At 43.8% G+C, this 23506-nt stretch overlaps 1 protein-coding gene across 1 annotated transcript; it reads right to left on the reverse strand.

Moving 5' to 3' along the window:
- Window positions 1-321: 321 nt before the first annotated feature.
- On the reverse strand, window positions 322-22324 carry LOC126262971 (trypsin alpha-3-like). Its single transcript, XM_049959921.1, has 2 exons — window positions 21963-22324; window positions 322-999 (listed from the first exon to the last, which is right to left on the reverse strand). Exons 1-2 carry the CDS (start codon window positions 22086-22088, stop codon window positions 598-600), a joined length of 528 nt encoding a protein of 175 aa, XP_049815878.1. The 5' UTR covers window positions 22089-22324; the 3' UTR covers window positions 322-597.
- Window positions 22325-23506: the final 1182 nt, after the last annotated feature.

Consider the following 23506-nt stretch of genomic DNA (forward strand, 5'->3'; position numbering starts at 1 on the left):
TATTTATTACAGTGTACACTTTAGGGACTCATTACGTACTTGATGTGAACAGAAAACTATCCAGAAAAGAGAGAAAGAATGTCAGAGTCTCACCTGTTCTCAATGTCATCTTTATAAAAGGTCAGTTGTTAGCTCTTTTAGAAAAAAATGTCATCCCAGCTTTGCAGACTTCTATGCTCGTCTATAGCGGCTCAGCAAAACCAGGAAAATCTTAAATCAATTTCACACGAAATATCATAGACAAACTTCATTTAATAGAGTAAAATACACTTTTGCCAGTACAGTGGTTTTAACTATATATGACATAAGATATCGTTGATGTATAGGACAGAAAAATTAGTCAGAGCGAGTACAGATCGAAGCTGGCATAAGCTTTCGATAGGATTTATGGAGCATGGTCTGCTAACTCTGAGCTTTTTGCACCGAGAAAAAGAATGTATCTTTAATAGTAACAGTACTCACATCAAACAACTCAAATCTGACAAACGGGACCAGTAACATGAAATTATGGTAGATGAACAGATGTTAATTATTTGATTAGTAAATGTGTCTTTTATAAACGGCAATGAAAATATAAGATATACACTGTTATTGTAGTTACACTCCAGTAGTGTTGGTGACCCACGAGCGAAGTTCGCCCACGTTTGTGAACACGGCGCCGCTCTCCTGACACGGAGTATTTCCCCAGGACACGATGCCGATCTGCGTCGAACCACTGACGAGCGGACCGCCTGAGTCCCCATCGCAGGTGGACTTGCCTGCTTCACCGGCGCACACCATCCGCTTCGTCACCATGTTGATGCCAAAGAAGATATCCTGGCAAGTGGTGCGGTCAATGACATTGATGTCCACCTTCTGCAGAACTGTCGGGGCGCTGCCACCGCTGGCTATCCGTCCCCAGCCCGTCACAGTAACGGCAAGGCCACTCGGAGGGTCGTATCCGGCCTCTGGAAGGCTCACTGGCTGCACGTCTGACCCCAGCGGGAACGGCTCAGCGGGCTGTGAAAGTAGACACCGCTGCTCAGTTAACTTACCGGTGTCCATACCTTCCTAAACATTGCTACAGAAATGACATTGACAGCAATATTCGAGTGTCGATTAAAAGCTATTCCCTGAAAGAGAAGGATGTACTGGTGTGTGTGTGTGTGGTGGTGGGGGCGCGCGGGGGGAGGGGGGGGACGAGGGAGAATGCGGGAGGGGTAGTTTCGACAAGTAACTGTTTTACTCAGGATTACAATACACCGTATTATCCTCAACTCTTTTGGCTACAAAATCCTATTGTTCAAAATAATCTCCATGCATTGCGACGGTTTTACACCACCATACTTAGAGGGCCTGTATGCCCGCATGGAACCACTCTCCTGGACGACGTCACAGCCAGCGTCTTTCTGGGTTAGTAACCTCTCCATCATCAAAGTACTGTTTCCCGAGGAGTACATCCATCATTGGGCCAATTGGATGGAAGTCGGAAGGTGCGAGGTCCGGGCTACAGAGTGGATGAGGAGTAACAGTCCAAGACGTTGCTGTTACTTACTAGTGGCCTACACCACTGTAATGATGCATGTTTACACATTGTTTTAAAACTTTGACTATATCTGTTACGAATCCAGATGGAAAATGTCTTAGTTGTTGTTTTAGCGTCTTGACTAGAGCGACGTCGGTCATATTTTCCTTTTAACCACATGTAAGGAAACAGTTTCTTCTGATGAAGGTGTCCCTAGTTGGCCTTGGAAACTAGTTAAAGGAGTGGCCGTGCGGTTCTGGGCGCTACAGTCTGGAACCGAGCGACCGCTACGGTCGCAGGTTCGCATCCTGCCTCGGGCATGGATGTGTGTGATGTCGTTAGGTTAGTTAGGTTTAATTAGTTCTAAGTTCTAGGCGACTGATGGCCTCCGAAGTTAAGTCACATACTGCTCAGATCCAAACTAGTTAAAGAATGTTAAATTCTGTTTGTAGCCAGTTGGCTGGAAGTTTGCAACACTGTAATTAATTACGGTTGCTGAGAATGACCATATTCAAAACATTCAGTCCCAGAAAGTTTAGTGCGTTCCTCTCTGGTACGCAAACTTGTGTGAGGCATTTCACTGTCATGGAAAAGGACAATTTCGGTTGCACTTTTATGACGACAAATACCCTGAAGTCGTTTCTTCAGTTTTCTTAGAGTAGCACACTACATGTCAGAGTTCATCATTGCACCGTGAGGGAGGGCATCAACAAGAATAACCTCTTTAGAGAACACCGTTGCCATGACTTCAGTCCTTTTCTTGATTGTATGCTTAGAAAATGGCCCAAAATACAATGTCAACAAACACATTAGACACAAGACAGTGGAGAACCTTATCACAGAAAGTGAATACATCATAAATCAAGAAGAAAGAAGTAGTAAGCCAAACTTCAATGCCGGTATGACTAGAGAAATAAGTGTAGAAGAAATAAGATGCGTAAAAAAGGAAAACAGAAACAAAATATTGACAGGAATAAAAAGTGAAGAATAAAAAACCTCCAAAATAATAAAGAACATACTTACAAACAATGGGGCACTCATTCCGAGATGAAACGCAACTTCATGACAACAATTAAAAAATTATCTATATCAGGACAAAACCTTTAAATTTCTAAAAGACAATAACATAACAAAGCTAACCAGCGACGCAACAGAAAGATACCAGAAAAACACACCAACACTTCAAAAAAATACCTCACGCATATTCACAAAACAGACAGTGAAAAGTCTGAAACAAAAGAATTCTCAAGCAATCACAGTGAACAGCCGACTAAAGTTCCACAAGGAGGGCATTCCGATACGCTTCGTTGTCAAGTTCAGAAGTGCACCCGCATTTCACTTAGCCAGCGAAATGCACACATGCTTACCGAAACTTTACATATACACAAAAATACAGAAGCATACACAACACCGAAGAGCTGATACAAAAAAAAAGATATGAACATACCCATAAAAGCAATACTAACATCATTTGACATCACGAGCATGTATACCAGTATCTCCACCACAGAAACCAACAAAATCAGCAAAAAACAATCAGAAGAACAGGCAGAAATTCCCAAGTCCCACATAAAAGAAACAGCTAGTATTCTAAAACTAATCACAGAACAAAACTAATTCTTATCTGACAATCAGTTATACCCACAAGAAGACAGGCTTCCAATGGGGTCACCAGTCAGTGGACTCGGAGCAAACATTTTTCTCAATCACATTGAAAATAAAATATTTGAAACAATAGTAAGACTCACAGAATACCTGTTAATATATTGGTATCGTTACGTAATGACATCATATGCCTCCCAGATGAAAATCGCAGCCGCATCCATCAACTCCACAGTGACATAAACAACGTCCACCCAAAAATAAACATTACCATAGAAACAGAAAACGACAAAATGTTAAATTTCCTTGACCTCACAATATACAGACTCAACAACCAACACCAGTCCTCCATATTCAGGAAAGTGACCACCACCAGCACAGCCATTCACAAACATTCTGATCATCCAATTGCACACAAACTATCCAGTTTCTAAAATATGCTGCACAGACTGAGCAAAACTCCACTCACTGACAACAACTATAACAATGAGTTACAGACAATGAGACAAATAGCTGTAGAGAAACGATACGATACAAACACTATAGTTTAACAGAACCATAAAAAATTAAAAAGGACACACGATACACAAAAACAAAAGCTTTCTCACCAACTTACAAACACACAGGAAACACATGAGGACACATGAACAAGAAACACCCACAACAACAAACAAGTGGTTCATTCTCAGTACAACAGCAAAGCAACCCAAAGAATAGGCAAAATACTCAAAAAAAAAAAACAGTACAGACAACACAATACAGAGAAAATTAAGGACAACCAACACAAACGCAGACAAACACAACACATTTGGTACTTACTAATTAACATGTCTGGACTGCAAATCAGTTTATATTGGACAGACAAGCTGTAAGTTTAATACCAGATACACAGAACACAGAAGCATTAAAAAGTAAGAGCTGTCATTCCACATTCGCTGAACACCTTATGAACAACAAACATATCCCAACAGACATCAATACTGCCTTGAAACTTCTCAAATCCAGCAACAGTCCCCCACAAAAAACTAATAACTGGAAAAAAATCCTTTCAAATACAAAAAGCCACAGTTGAAAGAAAACAAGTAATAAATGAAAACACAATTCTCTGCAATGGAACTCAGTTCTCTGCCCTCAAAGCTACCACACACACACACACACACACACACACACACACACACACACACACACACACACACGGAAAATCGCACATACACCCCTGAAAGATTCGAAACAACCGCCAGGAACACCTTCAACTGTTGCACTGTCCGCCATCTTCTTTTTACAGCTGGTAAACTGTGAAACAGTGACAGTGACAGCTCTATATACATTTGTAGTCACACTATTCTTACGACTGCAGGTTCGGATGGACTTTCATTCACTGCGTGCAGCAATTCATGTTTGGAAGCAATTTTGATACACAAGCCCTTAAATGCGTCTCCTGCAACTCTTATTCAGTTTTTTTTCGAGCACAATTTTGACTTCGAGTATCATGATCACGTGCGTTACATCACTGCTTGCAGACACGTTGACCAGTCCACCGCGCGAAACTCCAACAAATTCAGTGACTTCACGCACCGTGTGGCTTTGGGCACGGCCAAACATGGTTACGTCTTTTTGCCACTCCGTCACGTCGTTACATTTACGCATATTTACGTGCAATATCAGCTTGAAAGATGAAAGTTTCACTGATTGCTGTTCCGTTCTACTGCTACAGAGGGAATGCGAGCGGGGTTGGACGTGTAACATGATCACTGCGCCATCTACAAAGCCTTAAGGATCCGTGTGTGAGTGTGCACTGGGCTGGCTAATTTTTTGTCAAGGAACTTACTTTCCTTAGCTTTGTATGCGCGCGCACCGGTACCAGGGACCATTCAATCTTGCGATAGGTGGCAGTTACAGGGTTTTGGCTCATGAGTGTACCAATAGTCTCACATTTCTGAAGTACAAAGCTCATATAAAATGCTCTCGGCAAGCTTAGTGCGCCTAATTAGAGTAAAAAAAGAAAATAAAAAGATGTTACTTGTTGTAGATTCACTTAAGTCGTTCCTGTCCTCAGAAAACAGAATCAGGTATTACAGGACCTGTTGAATGGAAAGTCATCCGAGCACTATGGACTGACGAGGAGAAATGAGGAAGTGCCATAACCCAATTTCCCAGAAACTTCGCTCAGTGGAAGAGAAGTCAAACTGAGCGAACAAGTGTCTCGGCTTACCCGTACATACTCGACCGTTTCTGAGAAAACGGCGGTCAAAGTTGTCGACGTAATATAGATACCTTGTAGCGCTACAGCTCTGCCGAAATGGTGAAGAGTGGCTAGCGTTGCGCGCAGTGTTGGGAACCCGATTATAATTTTTCATTATTTTATTTGTTTCAGTCATATACCAACGACAGTATAAATGTTTCTTATCAAGTTAAAGCATAAAATGACCTTCAGTTTATTGCAAAATTACTCTGATTTTTCACAATATATGTGTCTCTGGTACTTTCAAGGGTTGAAATCTTTTTAAATTCTCAAGTTCCATTCTTTTATCAATACTTATATTAGTACCTATATTTCACCTTTATCTATATTCTTGATGAAGAAATGGTGCATTTCCTTGCACGATACCGATCGTAGCAACATTCGAAACATAGAAATTACTTATACTACGAGCATCCTGCGAAGGCAGGCTTGCCATACTGACACTTTTTCATATGAATCTCACTAAAAAAAAAAAAAAAAAAAAAACATTAACAATGCTGAAGGTCTCACATGTCGGTAATAATGTCGCGGCAGACCACGCGTAGTGGACCACATTGCCGAAACTATTGCTTGTAGTTAATTATGAATTAAAATTTGTATGTAATGGTGTGTAATTCCTGTAGTTATTTCATTATATAGTGGAAAATATATATGTAGGAATCGTCTACGGAGATGGGCAGATAACTGAAGAACAAAAATAAATATAATAATCGGGCTTAGAACACGGGACGCAAAAGTGTGACGTCGCGATGCTAGCCACGGCGTGCACAGCTTCCGTTAAACTATTCACTCACTAAAAGGCGTCTCAAGTACTTCGAAAACTTAGACCCCTATTTTCTCAGAAATGGTCGTGTGCTTACAAATAAGCCGAGACACGCATTCGCTCACTTTGACCCTTCTTCCGCTGAGCGAAGTTTCTGGGAAACCGAGTTGTGGCACTTGCCGCGTTCTCCTCATTTGAGTAAGCCAAGTGAAGATGGAATTATTGAGCAAATTCTGCAGCGAGGTTTTCGATATACGTAGATCTAAATTTAAGGACAACATAATATCCTAAGTGAAGGAATTGTGACTCTTTAGAAAAAAAAGAGCGCATAACCGAGGAAGCAGCTAAATGTAATAAAGAGAGCATGTTTTGTCTAAAGAAATGTGCTAGTATAGAATACGGCCGCCAGTCTGAGGAAGGAATTTCTGAAAACGTACTTCTGCAGCACAGTATTGTATAGAGGTGGATCACGGTCTACAGGACAAACAGAAAGAAAATTTTAATCGTATGATATAAGGTAAGAGGTGCCCTGAAAGATGCCAAAAATTAAGGAGCTGATAATAAGGGAGATGTAGTCGGCGAGGAAAGGAAGACATGGAAAGCACTGACCAGCAGAAAAGACAGGAATGTGAGAAATTTGTTAAAACGTCAGGGAATAACTTTCATTATGCTAGAGGAAGACAACTGCGAAAATCTTTGATACATGCAAAAAAAAAAAAACGTTGAAAAGGTTGTGGGCAAGTGCTACTCCGGGAAAAAGCGATGGACATGGGGATAAAGCCTTGTCAGGCTCCAACAAACCGGTCTGAAAATTGATGACACTAAAGGGAAAGTGATACCTACTCATCATTCGGAGTGGGCATAGACACGAACGGGAAACAATGAATAGCGTAATACACTCCGAATCTGTTGGCGTCCATAATGGTGAAACTCTAAACTGGACGGAACAGATTATTTAACTTTTGAAGCAGATGGCATCAACGGATTTTGATCTGCACTTATATCAGCCAATGACTGTTGTATATCATATTTTTTGTCATAGTTAGCGACTTATGAAGAAAATACTACCGCGAAAGCGAGCAGTAAGATCAAAGGGTACTGTTATGCATAGAAAACTAATAGGCGTTTCTGCAAGAAATCACACATTCAAAGTAGACGCTCATGTTAGCGAAATTTTTTGCTCACAAGACATTACAAATTGTTGAAGGCTAGCAATGTCCACAGCCACAAAACCACAATTTACAGTTACTTTCGGTGCTCATTTTTAAAAGTTGTCAGTGCCTCAAAAGGGCTTCAAATAACACGTAATGTCTGACTACTTTTTAATCTAATCTGATGCAATTTCCTGTGGACAACACCCGCTATTCCGTTGACGAATATTTCACTAAACAATGGTAAAACGTCAAGTACATCATATACGGATTCCTAAATTGGATTCCGCTTGCACGAGAGTTACATTCTAATTTTCCTTGAACTCAAGCCGCTCTGTCGTTTAGTACTCTGTAATGAGCATCTTGAAGCCGAACACAGAATCAATTCGTCTGCACAAAATATGTACACTGAGTCGTCCCACATCAACACCAAAAATGGATCAGACAGGGGGAAGCGTGATTTTAACAATGTTGCTTTCTTGGCTTCTGTCTCGGGTTCTTCGGCCGACGTTCATCTAATGATTTTTCTGACGTTTCGCCAGCACGAGTGGCTGGCATTGTCAAAGCTTCACCCTCCATTGCCGGTGGTGAACTGGAGCCGAGCTCGCGGGCGCAGACTAAATGTACCTGGCGCGCCAACGTCCGAGGGCTTCTCCGCGGTCATTTCCGGTGCGGTTCTCCTCTTGCTACCTGCGACGGTCGTTCGCTGCAGTACGGGAAGCCAGGATCCGTTGACCTTAAGGCTTTCCTCTTTCTCGTTCAAACTGTTCGCGTGTTTTTGTATTTCTACAGCTTCTCTGAACAAGCGCGTGTGATAGTGGTTCTCTACAGCCAGAACTTCCGTGTCGGCGAATTTTATTACGTGGTCGGTCTCATTCAGTGCGTGTTCTGCCACGGCCGATTTCTCCACCTGCCCCAACCTGCAATGTCGCTTATGCTCCCTGATCCTGGTGTTAATGGATCGTCCAGTCATCCCGACATAAACTTTTCCGCATGTGCATGGTATGCGGTATATTCCCGACATTGAAAGTGGGTCTCTTTTCTCCTTCGCCGATCTAAGACACTCTTTGATCTTCCTTGTCGGTTTGAAGATCGTCTTTACGCCATGTTTGCGCAATATACGGCCGATTCTGTCCGTCACTCTGGGAATGTATGGCAGAAAGGCCGTACCCGACATTTCTTTTTCTGGTTCCTTACTTCGCCGAGTGTTTGGCTCAGTTACACTTCTAATATAATTTGTGGAGTACCCATTGCTCCTCAGGACTGTTTCCAGGTGTTGCATTTCTCGTTTGAGGTGTTGCGGCTCACATATTCGTCCTGCTCTCGTTACGAGCGTACTAATCATGCCCCTTTTCTGGCTCGGGTGGTGGTTTGACAGTTTGTGCAGGTATCGGTCCGTGTGAGTCGGTTTTCAATACACGCTGTGTCCCAGGTTTTCGCCGTCCCTTGTGACCAGCACATCTAGAAATGGCAGTTTCTTGTCCTTTTCTACTTCCATGGTAAATGTTATGTTGGCATGGAGGCTGTTCAAGTGTCTTAGGAAGTCACCGAGCTGTTCTTCACCATGGCTCCACACCACGAAAGTATCATCGACGTACCTGTACCACACCTTAGGTTTGCAAGTGGCCGAGTCCAGTGCCTGTGCTTCGAATTGTTCCATGAATAAGTTGGCCACCACTGGACTGAGAGGACTACCCATGGCGACGCCTTCCAGCTGTTCGTAGAAGTCGCCATTCCACGTGAAATAGCTCGTGGTGAGACATGCATGGAGGAGCTTTTTGATGTCTAGCGGGAAAATGGAACCGATGTGCTCCAGAGCGTCACTGAGTGGCACTTTCGTAAATAACGAAACAACATCAAAGCTGACCAGGATGTCGTTTGGTGCAAGTTTCAGTTTCTTCAGCTTCTCAATGAAATGTCCTGAGTCCTTAATGTATGTGTCGGTCTTCCCCACGTGTGGTTGGAGCAGAGAGGCCAAGTGTTTTGCCAGCTTATATGTCGGTGATCCAGGAGCGCTAACGATCGGTCTCAGTGGAACGTTGTTCTTATGGATCTTGGGTAATCCATACAGCCGAGGTGGTAGGGCTTCTGTGTTGCGCAGGTTTCTCTGTATGTCCGCCGGCAGAGAAGACGCCTTGATCAATCGATTCGTATTCCGTGTGATACGTTGCGTCGGATCTGCGCTTAGTTTTCGGTACGTCGTCGGATCTAATAGGTCTCGGATCTTTTGCTCATAATCTTCGGTCTTCATTACGACGGTCGCATTCCCCTTATCGGCAGGCAGTACCAATATACTCTTGTCGGCGTTGAGATTCTTAATGGCTTGTACCTCTTCTTTCTTCAGGTTGCAAGCTGGTGGTTTTGCTCGGCGCAGTATCCTGGCTGTTTCCGTGCGTATTTCCTCTGCCCTTTCACAAGGAAGGGTACGAATGGCTGCTTCGGTGTTGGCAATGATGTCCTCCATAGGTATAGTTCTCGGGATGATAGCGAAATTCCCTCCTTTTTGAAGAACAGACACTTCCTCTTCGGTCAATTGTCGTTCAGTGAGGTTGACCACTGTGTGTGACATGTCGGGAGTCGCCTTGTCGGTGTGCTTCCGGCATCTTTCAAACTTTTTCTTCTGTCGATCGGTGCAGCGCTCGAGTTCGTTCTGCATGCTCCTGTGAGTGATGCTGTCAATCTTGTCCCAGTCGTCTCGATGCATTCTGCTACTTAGTTGATAGAAAAGGTCCAGAAGTTCCTGATCCGTTCTTGCCAAGTCTCTCCGTGTTGTATGTATTCGCTCACGAAGTGTCTGTTCTTCAAAAAGGAGGGAATTTCGCTATCATCCCGAGAACTATACCTATGGAGGACATCATTGCCAACACCGAAGCAGCCATTCGTACCCTTCCTTGTGAAAGGGCAGAGGAAATACGCACGGAAACAGCCAGGATACTGCGCCGAGCAAAACCACCAGCTTGCAACCTGAAGAAAGAAGAGGTACAAGCCATTAAGAATCTCAACGCCGACAAGAGTATATTGGTACTGCCTGCCGATAAGGGGAATGCGACCGTCGTAATGAAGACCGATGATTATGAGCAAAAGATCCGAGACCTATTAGATCCGACGACGTACCGAAAACTAAGCGCAGATCCGACGCAACGTATCACACGGAATACGAATCGATTGATCAAGGCGTCTTCTCTGCCGGCGGACATGCAGAGAAACCTGCGCAACACAGAAGCCCTACCACCTCGGCTGTATGGATTACCCAAGATCCATAAGAACAACGTTCCACTGAGACCGATCGTTAGCGCTCCTGGATCACCGACATATAAGCTGGCAAAACACTTGGCCTCTCTGCTCCAACCACACGTGGGGAAGACCGACACATACATTAAGGACTCAGGACATTTCATTGAGAAGCTGAAGAAACTGAAACTTGCACCAAACGACATCCTGGTCAGCTTTGATGTTGTTTCGTTATTTACGAAAGTGCCACTCAGTGACGCTCTGGAGCACATCGGTTCCATTTTCCCGCTAGACATCAAAAAGCTCCTCCATGCATGTCTCACCACGAGCTATTTCACGTGGAATGGCGACTTCTACGAACAGCTGGAAGGCGTCGCCATGGGTAGTCCTCTCAGTCCAGTGGTGGCCAACTTATTCATGGAACAATTCGAAGCACAGGCACTGGACTCGGCCACTTGCAAACCTAAGGTGTGGTACAGGTACGTCGATGATACTTTCGTGGTGTGGAGCCATGGTGAAGAACAGCTCGGTGACTTCCTAAGACACTTGAACAGCCTCCATGCCAACATAACATTTACCATGGAAGTAGAAAAGGACAAGAAACTGCCATTTCTAGATGTGCTGGTCACAAGGGACGGCGAAAACCTGGGACACAGCGTGTATCGAAAACCGACTCACACGGACCGATACCTGCACAAACTGTCAAACCACCACCCGAGCCAGAAAAGGGGCATGATTAGTACGCTCGTAACGAGAGCAGGACGAATATGTGAGCCGCAACACCTCAAACGAGAAATGCAACACCTGGAAACAGTCCTGAGGAGCAATGGGTACTCCACAAATTATATTAGAAGTGTAACTGAGCCAAACACTCGGCGAAGTAAGGAACCAGAAAAAGAAATGTCGGGTACGGCCTTTCTGCCATACATTCCCAGAGTGACGGACAGAATCGGCCGTATATTGCGCAAACATGGCGTAAAGACGATCTTCAAACCGACAAGGAAGATCAAAGAGTGTCTTAGATCGGCGAAGGAGAAAAGAGACCCACTTTCAATGTCGGGAATATACCGCATACCATGCACATGCGGAAAAGTTTATGTCGGGATGACTGGACGATCCATTAACACCAGGATCAGGGAGCATAAGCGACATTGCAGGTTGGGGCAGGTGGAGAAATCGGCCGTGGCAGAACACGCACTGAATGAGACCGACCACGTAATTAAATTCGCCGACACGGAAGTTCTGGCTGTAGAGAACCACTATCACACGCGCTTGTTCAGAGAAGCTGTAGAAATACAAAAACACGCGAACAGTTTGAACAAGAAAGAGGAAAGCCTTAAGGTCAACGGATCCTGGCTTCCCGTACTGCAGCGAACGACCGTCGCAGGTAGCAAGAGGAGAACCGCACCGGAAATGACCGCGGAGAAGCCCTCGGACGTTGGCGCGCCAGGTACATATAGTCTGCGCCCGCGAGCTCGGCTCCAGTTCACCACCGGCAATGGAGGGTGAAGCTTTGACAATGCCAGCCACTCGTGCTGGCGAAACGTCAGAAAAATCATTAGATGAACGTCGGCCGAAGAACCCGAGACAGAAGCCAATAGGCAGTTTGTCAACAAGTGGCCACGAAAGCCTCAACAATTTTGTAATGTTGCTTTCCAAGACACAATATGCAACTGCTGTGTTCGGATGCAGGCTGAGTTGGCATCGCTTCGCGCCCAGCTTCAGGCAGTGTTGGCTTCGATCACACAGCTTGAGGCTGTTGCCAATGGGGATCACTGTGGGGGTCCGGATGGTGGTTTGTCGGGGACGGCCAGCTCGTCCCACGCATCCCCCGATCGGACTACGACTGTGGTTGCCGGGGATACTGCCCGCATTGAGGCTGATCCCTCACCTGTGGTAGAATGGGAGATCGTCTCAAGGTGTGGCGGGGGGCGAAAGACATTCCGGAGAGCTGAACGGAAGGCCTCTCCAGTTTGTCTGACGAACCGGTTTCAGGCTCTGTCTCAGGCTGATACTGATCTTCGGCCTGACATGGCTGCTTGTCCTGTTCCAGAGGTTGCCCCTCATTCTGCAAGATCCGGGTGGTCGCAGAGGGTGGGCTTACTGGTAGTTGGGAGCTCCAACGTCAGGCGCGTAATGGGGCCCCTAAGGGATATGGCAGCAAGAGAGGAGAAGAAAACCAATGTGCACTCCGTGTGCATACCGGGGGGAGTCATTCCACATGTGGAAAGGGTCCTTCCGGATGCCATGAAGGGTACTGGGTGAACCCATCTGCAGGTGGTCGCTCATGTCGGCACCAATGATGTGTGTCGCTATGGATCGGAGGAAATCCTCTCTGGCTTCCGGCGGCTATCTGATTTGGTGAAGACTGCCAGTCTCGCTAGCGGGATGAAAGCAGAGCTCACCATCTGCAGCATCGTCGACAGGACTGACTGCGGACCTTTGGTACAGAGCCGAGTGGAGGGTCTGAATCAGAGGCTGAGACGGTTCTGGGACCGTGTGGGCTGCAGAATCCTCGACTTGCGCCATAGGATGGTGGGGTTTCGGGCTCCGCTGGATAGGTCAGGAGTCCACTACACGCAACAAGCGGCTACACGGGTAGCAGGGGTTTTGTGGCGTGGGCTGGGAGGTTTTCTAGGTCAGATGGCCTTGGGCAAGTACAGAAAGGGCAACAGCCTCAACGGGTGCGGGGCAAAGTCAGGACATGCGGAGACCAAGCAGCAATCGGTATTGTAATTGTAAACTGTCGAAGCTGCGTTGTTAAAGTACCGGAACTTCAAGCGCTGATAGAAAGCACCGAAGCTGAAATCGTTATAGGTACAGAAAGCTGGCTGAAGCCAGAGATAAATTCTGCCGAAATTTTTACAAAGGTACAGACGGTGTTTAGAAAGGATAGATTGCATGCAACCGGTGGTGGAGTGTTCGTCGCTGTTAGTAGTAGTTTATCCTGTAGTGAAGTAGAAGTGGATAGTTCCTGTGAATTATTATGGGTAGAGGTTACACTGAACAACCGAGCTAGGTTAATAATTGGCTCCTTTTACCAACCTCCCGACTCAGCAGCATTAGTGGCAGAAGAACTGAGAGAAATTTTGGAATACATTTCACATAAATTTTCTCAGCATGTTATAGTCTTAGGTGGAGATTTTAATTTACCAGATTTAGACTGGGACACTCAGATGTTTAGTACGGGTGGTAGGGACAGAACATCGAGTGACATTATACTGAGTGCACTATCCGAAAATTACCTCGAGCAATTAAACAGAGAACCGACTCGTGGAGATAACATCTTGGACCTACTGATAACAAACAGACCCGAACTTTTCGGCTCTGTATGTGCAGAACAGGGAATCAGTGATCATAAGGCCGTTGCAGCATCCCTGAATATGGAAGTTAATAGGAATATAAAGAAAGGGAGGAAGGTTTATCTGTTTAGCAAGAGTAATAGAAGGCAGATTTCAGACTACCTAACAGATCAAAACGAAAATTTCTGTTCCGACACTGACAATGTTGAGTATTTATGGAAAAAACTTCAAGGCAATCGTAAAATGCGTTTTACACAGGTACGTGCCGTGTAAAACTGTGAGGGACGGGAAAAACCCACCGTAGTACAACAACAAAGTTAGGAAACTACTGCGAAAGCAAAGAGAGCTTCACTCCTAGTTTAAACGGAGCCAAAACCTCTCAGACAAACAGAAGCTAAACGATGTCAAACTTAGCGTAAGGAGGGCTATGCGTGAATCGTTCAGTGAATTCGAAAGTAAAATTCTATGTACCGACTTGACAGAAAATCCTAGGAAGTTCTGGTCTTACGTTAAATCAGTAAGTGGCTCGAAACAGTATATCCAGACACTCCAGGATGATTATGGCATTGAAACAGAGGATGACACGCGTAAAGCTGGAATACTAAACACCTTTTTACAAAGCTGTTTCACAGAGGAAGACCGCACAGCAGTTCCTTCTCTAAATCCTCGCACAAACGAAAAAATGGCTGACATCGAAATAAGTGTCCAAGGAATAGAAAAGCAACTGGAATCACTCAACAGAGGAAAGTCCACTGGACCTGACGGGATACCAATTCGATTCTACACAGAGTACGCGAAAGAACTTGCCCCCCTTCTAACAGCCGTGTACCGCAAGTCTCTAGAGGAACGGAAGGTTCCAAATGATTGGAAAAGAGCACAGGTAGTCCCAGTCTTCAAGAAGGGTCGTCGAGCAGATGCGCAAAACTATAGACCTATATCTCTGACGTCGATCTGTTGTAGAATTTTAGAACATGTTTTCTGCTCGAGTATCATGTCGTTTTTGGAAACCCAGAATCTACTATGTAGGAATCAACATGGATTCCGGAAACAGCGATCGTGTGAGACCCAGAAAATATTAGATACAGGCTCCCAGGTAGATGCTATTTTGCTTGACTTCCGGAAGGCGTTCGATTGAGTTCTGCACTGTCGCCTGATAAACAAAGTAAGAGCCTACAGAATATCAGACCAGCTGTGTGGCTGGATTGAAGAGTTTTTAGCAAACAGAACACAGCATGTTGTTATCAATGGAGAGACGTCTACAGACGTTAAAGTAACCTCAGGCGTGCCACAGGGGAGTGTTATGGGACCATTGCTTTTCACAATATATATAAATGACCTAGTAGATAGTGTCGGAATTTCCATGCGGCTTTTCGCGGATGATGCTGTAGTATACAGAGAAGTTGCAGTATTAGAAAATTGTAGCGAAATGCAGGTAGATCTGCAGCGGATAGGCACTTGGTGCAGGGAGTGGCAACTGACCCTTAACATAGACAAATGTAATGTATTGCGAATACATAGAAAGAAGGATCCTTTATTGTATGATTATATGATAGCGGAACAAACACTGGTAGCAGTTACTTCTGTAAAATATCTGGGAGTATGCGTGCGGAACGATTTGAAGTGGAATGATCATATAAAATTAATTGTTGATAAGGCGGGTACCAGGTTGAAATTCATTGGGAGAGTCCTCAGAAAATGTAGTCCCTCAACAAAGGAGGTGGCTTACAAAACACTCGATCGACCTGTATTTGAGTATTGCTCATCAGTGTGGGATCCGTACCAGATCGGGTTGACGGAGGAGATAGAGAAGATCCAAAGAAGAGCGACGCGTTTCGTCACAGGGTTATTTGGTAACCATGATAGCGTTACGGAGATGTTTAACAAACTCAAGTGGCAGACGCTCTGCATCGCGGTGTAGTTTGCTCGCCATATCGAATATATTGCTTCCCCCTACTTATACCTCCAGAGGATATCACGAATGTAAAATTAGAGAGATTAGAGCGCGCACGGAGGCTTTCAGACAGTCGTTCTTCCCGCGAACCATACGCGACTGGAACAGGAAAGGGAGGTAATGACAGTGGCACGTAAAGTGCCCTCCGCCACACACCGTTGGGTGGCTTGCGGAGTGTAAATGTAGATGTAGATGTACATGTAGATGTAGATGAACATCGAACTCATAGGGAATAATATCATTTATTTCAACCTTGACGGTTCATCAGTGTACGACACAGATAAAATTCACTATTAAATTGTAATATTACCTGTGTGAAGTGTAACTGAAAATATTATCTATAAAATACGTTAACAATGATAATTCGTCATACAGTTACATCAGGTACATTTCTTTCCAAATACGAAATTAGAATACGTCGAAGCTTAAATCATTAAATTACAAAAGTTATATTTGCAAAACTATGGAAGAGACCTAAAACAGGATAGATAGTTAAGCCCTGAAACGAATGCACCATAGGAAGCACCAAGTTACTCCCAGTAAGTCTTTTATACATAGAACCAAAGATAGTGGATATGCTTTTAATAAACCAAATAATGCACTTACATAGACTCCAGAGATCTCCATAAAACTCAATACGGTTTCACCCCACAAACAGACACGACTGATGTGTTACTGAGAACAAAGAATTTGTATTTAGCAGTCTCACTGCCATAATGTGTTTAATCGTGGTGATGTACAAGGGACCTTTGGCGCAGCTTGGTAACCTAGTATTTAGAAACGTTCCCTGAGTTTTAACGTCCTGGAAATATGTACAACGAGACATGGCTCTGGCTCTGAGCACTATGGGACCTAACTGCTGTGGTCATCAGTCCCCTAGAACTTAGAACTGCTTAAACCTAACTAACCCTAAGGACATCACACACATCCATGCCCGAGGCAGGATTCGAACCTGCGACCGTAGCGGACGCCCGGTCCCAGACTAGCGCCTAGAACCGCTCGGCCACTCCGCAACGAGACATGCATCTATTTCAGCAAACGAACTCCAACATTAGCCGTCAACAACTTTCGAACAGACATAACAGCAATCAAAGCATGTCCAGTAGACTCTTGTTGCGATCCAGGTCTATCGAATATCACCATCTGTCACATAGTCGCTAATATAGACAGTGAACCAGGTATTTTTAAGTGTTTCTTCTTTATTCCATTCTTTGATCACAATATAAAAGCTTTCGACGATGACCGGTTTCATTCAGTAATGACCATCTTCAGATCTGTTCTAAAATTACGGCTTTATCACATTAGGACATGGTGTAGAACATATCTGAAGTTGGTCATTGTTGACTCAAACCGGTCATCGTCGGAGGGCTTTATATTGTGATCAAAGACTGCAATAAAAAAAATATTTGTCTAAAGAATATATTGTGTAACTTAAAGCTTCCCTTGCCTCAAACTAGGTATTCCCTCACACTTCCTTTTGCGGATGGTCGAATTCTAATAATAAAAGGAAAAACTGAAGAAACGCGCCGGCCGAAGTGGCCGTGCGGTTCTAGGCGCTGCAGTCTGGAACCGCGAGACCGCTACGGTCGCAGGTTCGAATCCTGCCTCGGGCATGGATGTGTGTGATGTCCTTAGGTTAGTTAGGTTTAACTAGTTCTAAGTTCTAGGGGACTAATGACCTCAGAAGTTCAGTCCCATAATGCTCAGAAACATTTTTTGGAAAAAACGCTCCACCAAACCAGACCTTCAAGTTGTATGCACTGCATTCACCCTATAAGTTTATGTAGTTCTCCTATCAGCGGAGCTATGCAGCTGAACAGTAGCTTCGATTAAGGAACAGACAACCACTAATTTCTTTTAAAACGAAGCGGCAAGTTTCTGAAATAAACCATTTTAATAGGGCATTTTAATAGCCACAGCTACCCTCGAGTGTAAATGCAGATAATTTCTAAATCTGCCGTAAAAATGGTTCAAATGGCTCTAAGCACTATGGGACTTAATATCTGAGGTCATCAGTCCCCTAGACTTAGAACTACTTAAACCTAACTAACCTAAGTACATCACGCACATCCATGCACGAGGCAGGATTCGAACCTGCAACCGTAGCAGCCGTGTTGTTCTCATCTGAAGCGCCTAGAACAGCTCGACCACAGCTGCCGGCCACATCTATAGTAAAAGTATGGTATCTCTCGCTTATACACCATAGTAAGTATACTGCATCATTTACTTGTAACAACGAAGTGAGATTACAACTCGGAAATCACCTGTTGTTGCGAAAGTATTGCAACTTGGTGTATGAAAACTGTAGGTGCATCACAGCGGAGCAGCAGTAGGTGCAAATCTACAACGGGAGTCCCACCTTTTTGAGTGTGAAGTTCCAGAGATGAGGATCCGAGTAGCCTATTGAACTAATTTTTCTTCGACTTCTCTATAGTCAAGACAAGAATACGTTCGCATCATGATACCTGCACTGTTATTTCTACAGGGCCTATTCTGGATCTACTTTGGACAAAAGGAAGGAAGAATAGGGTTTATCTATCGGCTGGAGACGAAAGCTCTGAAGTAAGAGCTCATGCTCTGAGTGGGGAACGATGGAGAACGAACTGCTTCGTAGCTTTCCAAGGAACCATCCCGGAACTGCAAAAAGCGATTAAGAAAATTTTGGAAAATCTATATCTGGGATTATAGCTGCCGGCCTCGCGAATGCAATTCCAGTGTCATACTAATGACTTTTGAATGCTATCTGATAATTAGGCGACGCTGTCTAAAGACAAGGCACCAAGTGATGGTTGAAACTGTTTTTATTACAATCAAATAAAGAATCTTGGATCGTCTACCGCTTATTGCTTGAACTAAGTTATTAACGAAATAAGAGTACATAATTTTCTTATATAGTTTTGTATACATTTCAGCAATGGAGCGTGGAGGAATCCCTGGACATGTGATCAGAACCACAAAAAGCCTGTATTTGAACACCAGGAGTAGAACTGACGCAGGTGAAGAGATAATACCTGAAATACAAATTAATCAAGGAATAAAACAACAATGTAGCTTTTCACGAATATTAGTCAATATCTATTTAGATGACATGCACAGGAAATTGATAAGAGTTAGAACACCATGGAGCATGAATACTGGAAGGAGAAAATATATTAACACGATGTTATTCCAGGATGATGAAGTTATCATACAAGACAGCGCTGATAAATTACAGATGGCACTACTCGTAAACCGTGAGAGGTGGAGAAGTGGTTAGCACAGATGACTCGCTTTCGTGAGGACGACGGTTCAATCTCACGCCGGCCATTAACATTTAGATGTTCCGTGATATCCCTAAATCGCTACAGAAAAATACCGGCATTGTTCTTTTGAAAGGACACGTCCGATTTCCTTCTCCATCCCCGACGCAATCCGAGTTTGTTCTCTTTCTCTAATGACATAGATGTCGACGGAACGTTAAACTCAGTCTTCCTTCCTTTCTGTTTTTGGCATTTCATAAACTAAATGAGATGTGAATATATCTGTAATTAAAACTGAAACAATGGCCTTTTTAGATATTCATCCAGTGTGAATACGAATAGTCCTCAATAATAAAACCAATAGAACAGGTAGGTCGTTTTCAAGTATTTAGGGTGTGACGTATCATTTGATCAAGTTACGGATACACAGGAAAAACGCTAATGCTTACCAGCGTTCACGTCGCACAATTAGAAGACCAGTTAAGGGTAAAACAACGAAAAAATACAACTGAAGACACAGAAACTCCTAGTTGTTATAAGGAGCAGGAAGTTAGGTACTGAGAAATAAAGATTTATTGAAAGTAGAAGCATCTGAAATGAAATGTCTAAGATCTGTGAATGACTGAACTATGGAAGACGAAATTATATGTCAAGTAATAAGGGAAGAATTAGGAATGCAACCAATAACACAAAAGGCAGTCGATTAGGAAGAAAAACTGAGAGAAAATCTATATCGTACGTTACCACAAAGATTTCCTAACCTAGGAGTGGGTTATAAGACAAGGGGCAAGAGAAGTATTTTAAGACTGAGAATGAGATGCTGCGACAATAGCAGGTCCGCAGCTCGTGGTCGTGCGGTAGCGTTCTCGCTTCCCACGCCCGGGTTCGATTCCCGGCGGGGTCAGGGATTTTCTCTGCCTCGTGATGACTGTGTGTTGTGTGATGTCTTTAGGTTACTTAGGTTTCAGTAGTTCTAAGTTCTAGGGGACTGATGACCATAGATGTTAAGTTCCATAGTGCTCAGAGCAATTTGAACCATTTGAGAAGAGCAGGCCCTAGGCCTAACCCTGAACTCGCAGAAGAAGAAGAAGAAGAAGAAGAGGAAGTTGAAGTGCACTTTAACCTACGCAAGATCTTTTATATAGAGATGTATCCCTGAAGATAAGGCTCTAACGCTATGAAAATGGTTCGATCATAAATAAAAATTTGTCATAGGGCTGGGACGTTTTTTTTATCATCATCCGTAAATTCGCCATGCCATAAATAACATACTCTAAGTTTCATTCATTCACTCGACGAGCAGTCTCAGGCAGCGCCTGATGAAGATACGAATCACGTTACCGAAATATCGAGCATGAACGACGCTGATATTGGCCAGATTCCCTACACCTGAAGACGTCAACGTACTCTGATTGTTAACTACGAAAATTTGAACCACATATTACAGTACTTCGATAATCAGTAGTGCTTATGTTCTAAACAGTCGTGTGTGCTGTTCATGTGTGAGTTTCGTTATCTCATACCTGATGTAACCTTCGGACTTCACGTTTCCTATCTGAACAACTCAAGCAAACTGCAGTCTACTACCTGTTTCTGTCGCTGGGACGTTATCATTTTATATACAGAGAATATTTCCATAAAGAAGATATAAGTCCAGACAAAATCAATTCTTCGTATGTAATCATCATCCAGCTAGACTAATTTTCCGTTCGAGACTTATATACTTAGCAGTACCTCTAGAAGGAAAACAAGAAGGTGAGTAACTGAAGAAATGGCGGGTCGAGAATGAATGGTAATATTTCTCACAAAAGCAAGGAAGACTGGTGTTTACGATGCTATTTTTTTAATGACTTTAAGCACTATGGGACTTAACATCTGAGGTCATCAGTCCCCTAGACGTAGAACTACTTAAACCTAACTAACCTAAGGACATCACACAAATCCATGCCCGAGGCAGGATTCGAACCTGCGACCGTAGCAGCAGCGCGGTTACTGACTGAAGCGTCTAGAACTGCTGACCACAGCGACGGCTTACGATGCTATTGAGCAGAACGTTCTTAAAGATGGAGAAAAACATCATGATGAGCAAGTAAATCGTTAATGTAATTTTCAGAGGAAACAGTCAAATATATTCCTTGATTCAGACATATTCCTTGACGATTCAAGAACCGAAGGGAAAACTTATATCAGTATGAACGGATGTGGTTTCTAACTCCAGTCTTGCCGAAACCCAAGCTAGTGCCTTGACAATTGTGCCTACTTCCTCATTTTCAAAAAATGTTCGAATATGTGTGAATTCGTAAGGGACCAAACTGATGAGGTCAGCGGTCCATAGACTTCCACACTATCTAAACTAAATTATGCTGAGAACAACACACAAACCCATGCCCGAGGGAGGACTCGAACGTCCGGCGGGAGGGGGCGCGCAATCCGTGACATTTCCTCACTTTATGTAACGATGTCTACCCCGGATTAGAACTTATTTTTTTCTGCGTGGAAGATTCTGACTCATATTAACTGCAGCATGACAGCAACAGCTGCGAAAAGGGAGAAAATACCTTCTGAACACGGTGAAGACTAGAGAAAATCCAAAAAACCTTGCACAAAAGTGGGTCTGCTGAGGAAAAACAACGATTCCAGTAGGAACAACTCATACCGCATTGCATGTTATGTTGTCAAACAAAAAACGAGAAAACTTACTGTATTAATAACTGTTCGATTTAGACTTAAATGGACTGACTTATTAAGCCATTCTGAGCTATTATACTAAGACTAAACGAATTTCTTGTAAAAACCCAAAATTTCGTCCCCACCTGCTGAGGATACTTTCTGGCATGGTTCTTTGTACAGGTGAAAGAAACTGCTCCTCCTAGGAATTTATGTGAGCATCGCATAAAACCATGGAATATTTTAATATCATTTCCAGTCGTAAGGGTTTCCATTTTACAATTAAGTTGCACAGGAAGTCTTCTCTCACCTGCAGCACTGCAATGTCGTAGTCAACGTTAATTGCGTAGTACAGTTTGTTTTTGATGGCCTGTGCAACATCGAGCACAGTTCCGCCACTGTTTCTGTACGAGGAGCCTGCACGCACGGTCAGCATTGACGCTGAGAGGCCGTCGATGCAGTGGGCGGCCGTCAGTGCCCAGTTGGAGCTGATGATGGAAGCGCCGCACCTGAGGGAACCTTCGAAGATGACAGACAGCTGTCAGGGGTACTCCGTTATGGTCGTATCCGTGCCACCGACTAAGCGGTCCTCTCTCCTGGCCCACAGCTTTAGAGAACTTGGCGCCGCGAAAGCTGGCACCAGCAGGCACATTACGACCACTGAAAACTTCATCATCTCAGAAGCATGTATCACAAATGCTGGACACCAGCACATCTTTATACATCCTGCAGCCGCCTTCGTTGTACCCTTGATCCAATCGTCGGCGTGCACATGGCGTCAGAAACTGATCTCAAGGAGAGAATTTACGCAAGAACCTGGGTTCTTCCAGAGGATGAAACCTCATCAGTGAAGGGTCCCATTACTTTCATCGTGATTATCAGTAGCATTTCCTCTAGATAATAGCTGCTCCGTAGTGGCGTCGTATGTATCGTGACAACTTGTCCCTAAAGGAAACGTGAGTGCTGTTTCTAAATGAGATTGAGAGCGATAAGTAGGATTTAGTATCTCAACAACTGCAGAAAAAAGTCTGATGGCATTTGACTTTGTACGTCCGTTTTATTTGATAAGATTAGAGTTTTAAGTACTGTGTTGCACGTAATCTGACAGCGTGGCTAAAATAGTACCCATGAAAACTTTTGTTTGAAACAATTATTACACACTGAAATTCCCCATTAACCCATTTCTGCCTGTATTATTTTTTTCTTCTGATTTCTACAATACAACAATGAAAACCAAAACTCATCAATAATTGAAACAAAAAACGGCGTAACATATATGTCACGATAGGCAGAACATACATTTTAGGCAGAATATATGACAGCAAGTAAAATAATGCACTGTATGTGATTTACAAGTTCAGGCGGTAGTACTCACTTTGTGATATGGCACAAAACATTCAATGCACAAACCAACATCATATTTGCAGCATATTGCTCTTGGGGTTCCTTTGCAGTTTTTTGCCGTACAGCGTCTTCTTTTTTTCTGTGGCACCATGGCTACCAGATGATTTGTTTCATCATACCTGCAGGGCGTCCAGGACCTCTTGGTACTGCAGCATTGGAAGTCAGGTAACATTTCACAATGTAGCACCGGAAGTGCAGGTGAGGCATATTTACACCAGTCTTTCTATGAAGAAGCCACCTATTATGTATAGAGATATCTAGAAGCCATGTAGAAATTGGCCACCACCGTTTCTTTCCTCTGACACTCACTCTATATAACGCTACATTTTCATCCGTTCGGTCAGTTCCTCCCATATTTTTGTTGTATCCTCCAATTACATAAGGTCGAGGTACAAGTATTCTTTTCTTCTCTAGTCTAGAGTATCGGGCAACGGTGCTGACTGGACTGAT

Source organism: Schistocerca nitens, chromosome 6, assembly GCF_023898315.1.
Source record: "Schistocerca nitens isolate TAMUIC-IGC-003100 chromosome 6, iqSchNite1.1, whole genome shotgun sequence".
Classification (NCBI taxonomy): domain Eukaryota; kingdom Metazoa; phylum Arthropoda; class Insecta; order Orthoptera; family Acrididae; genus Schistocerca; species Schistocerca nitens.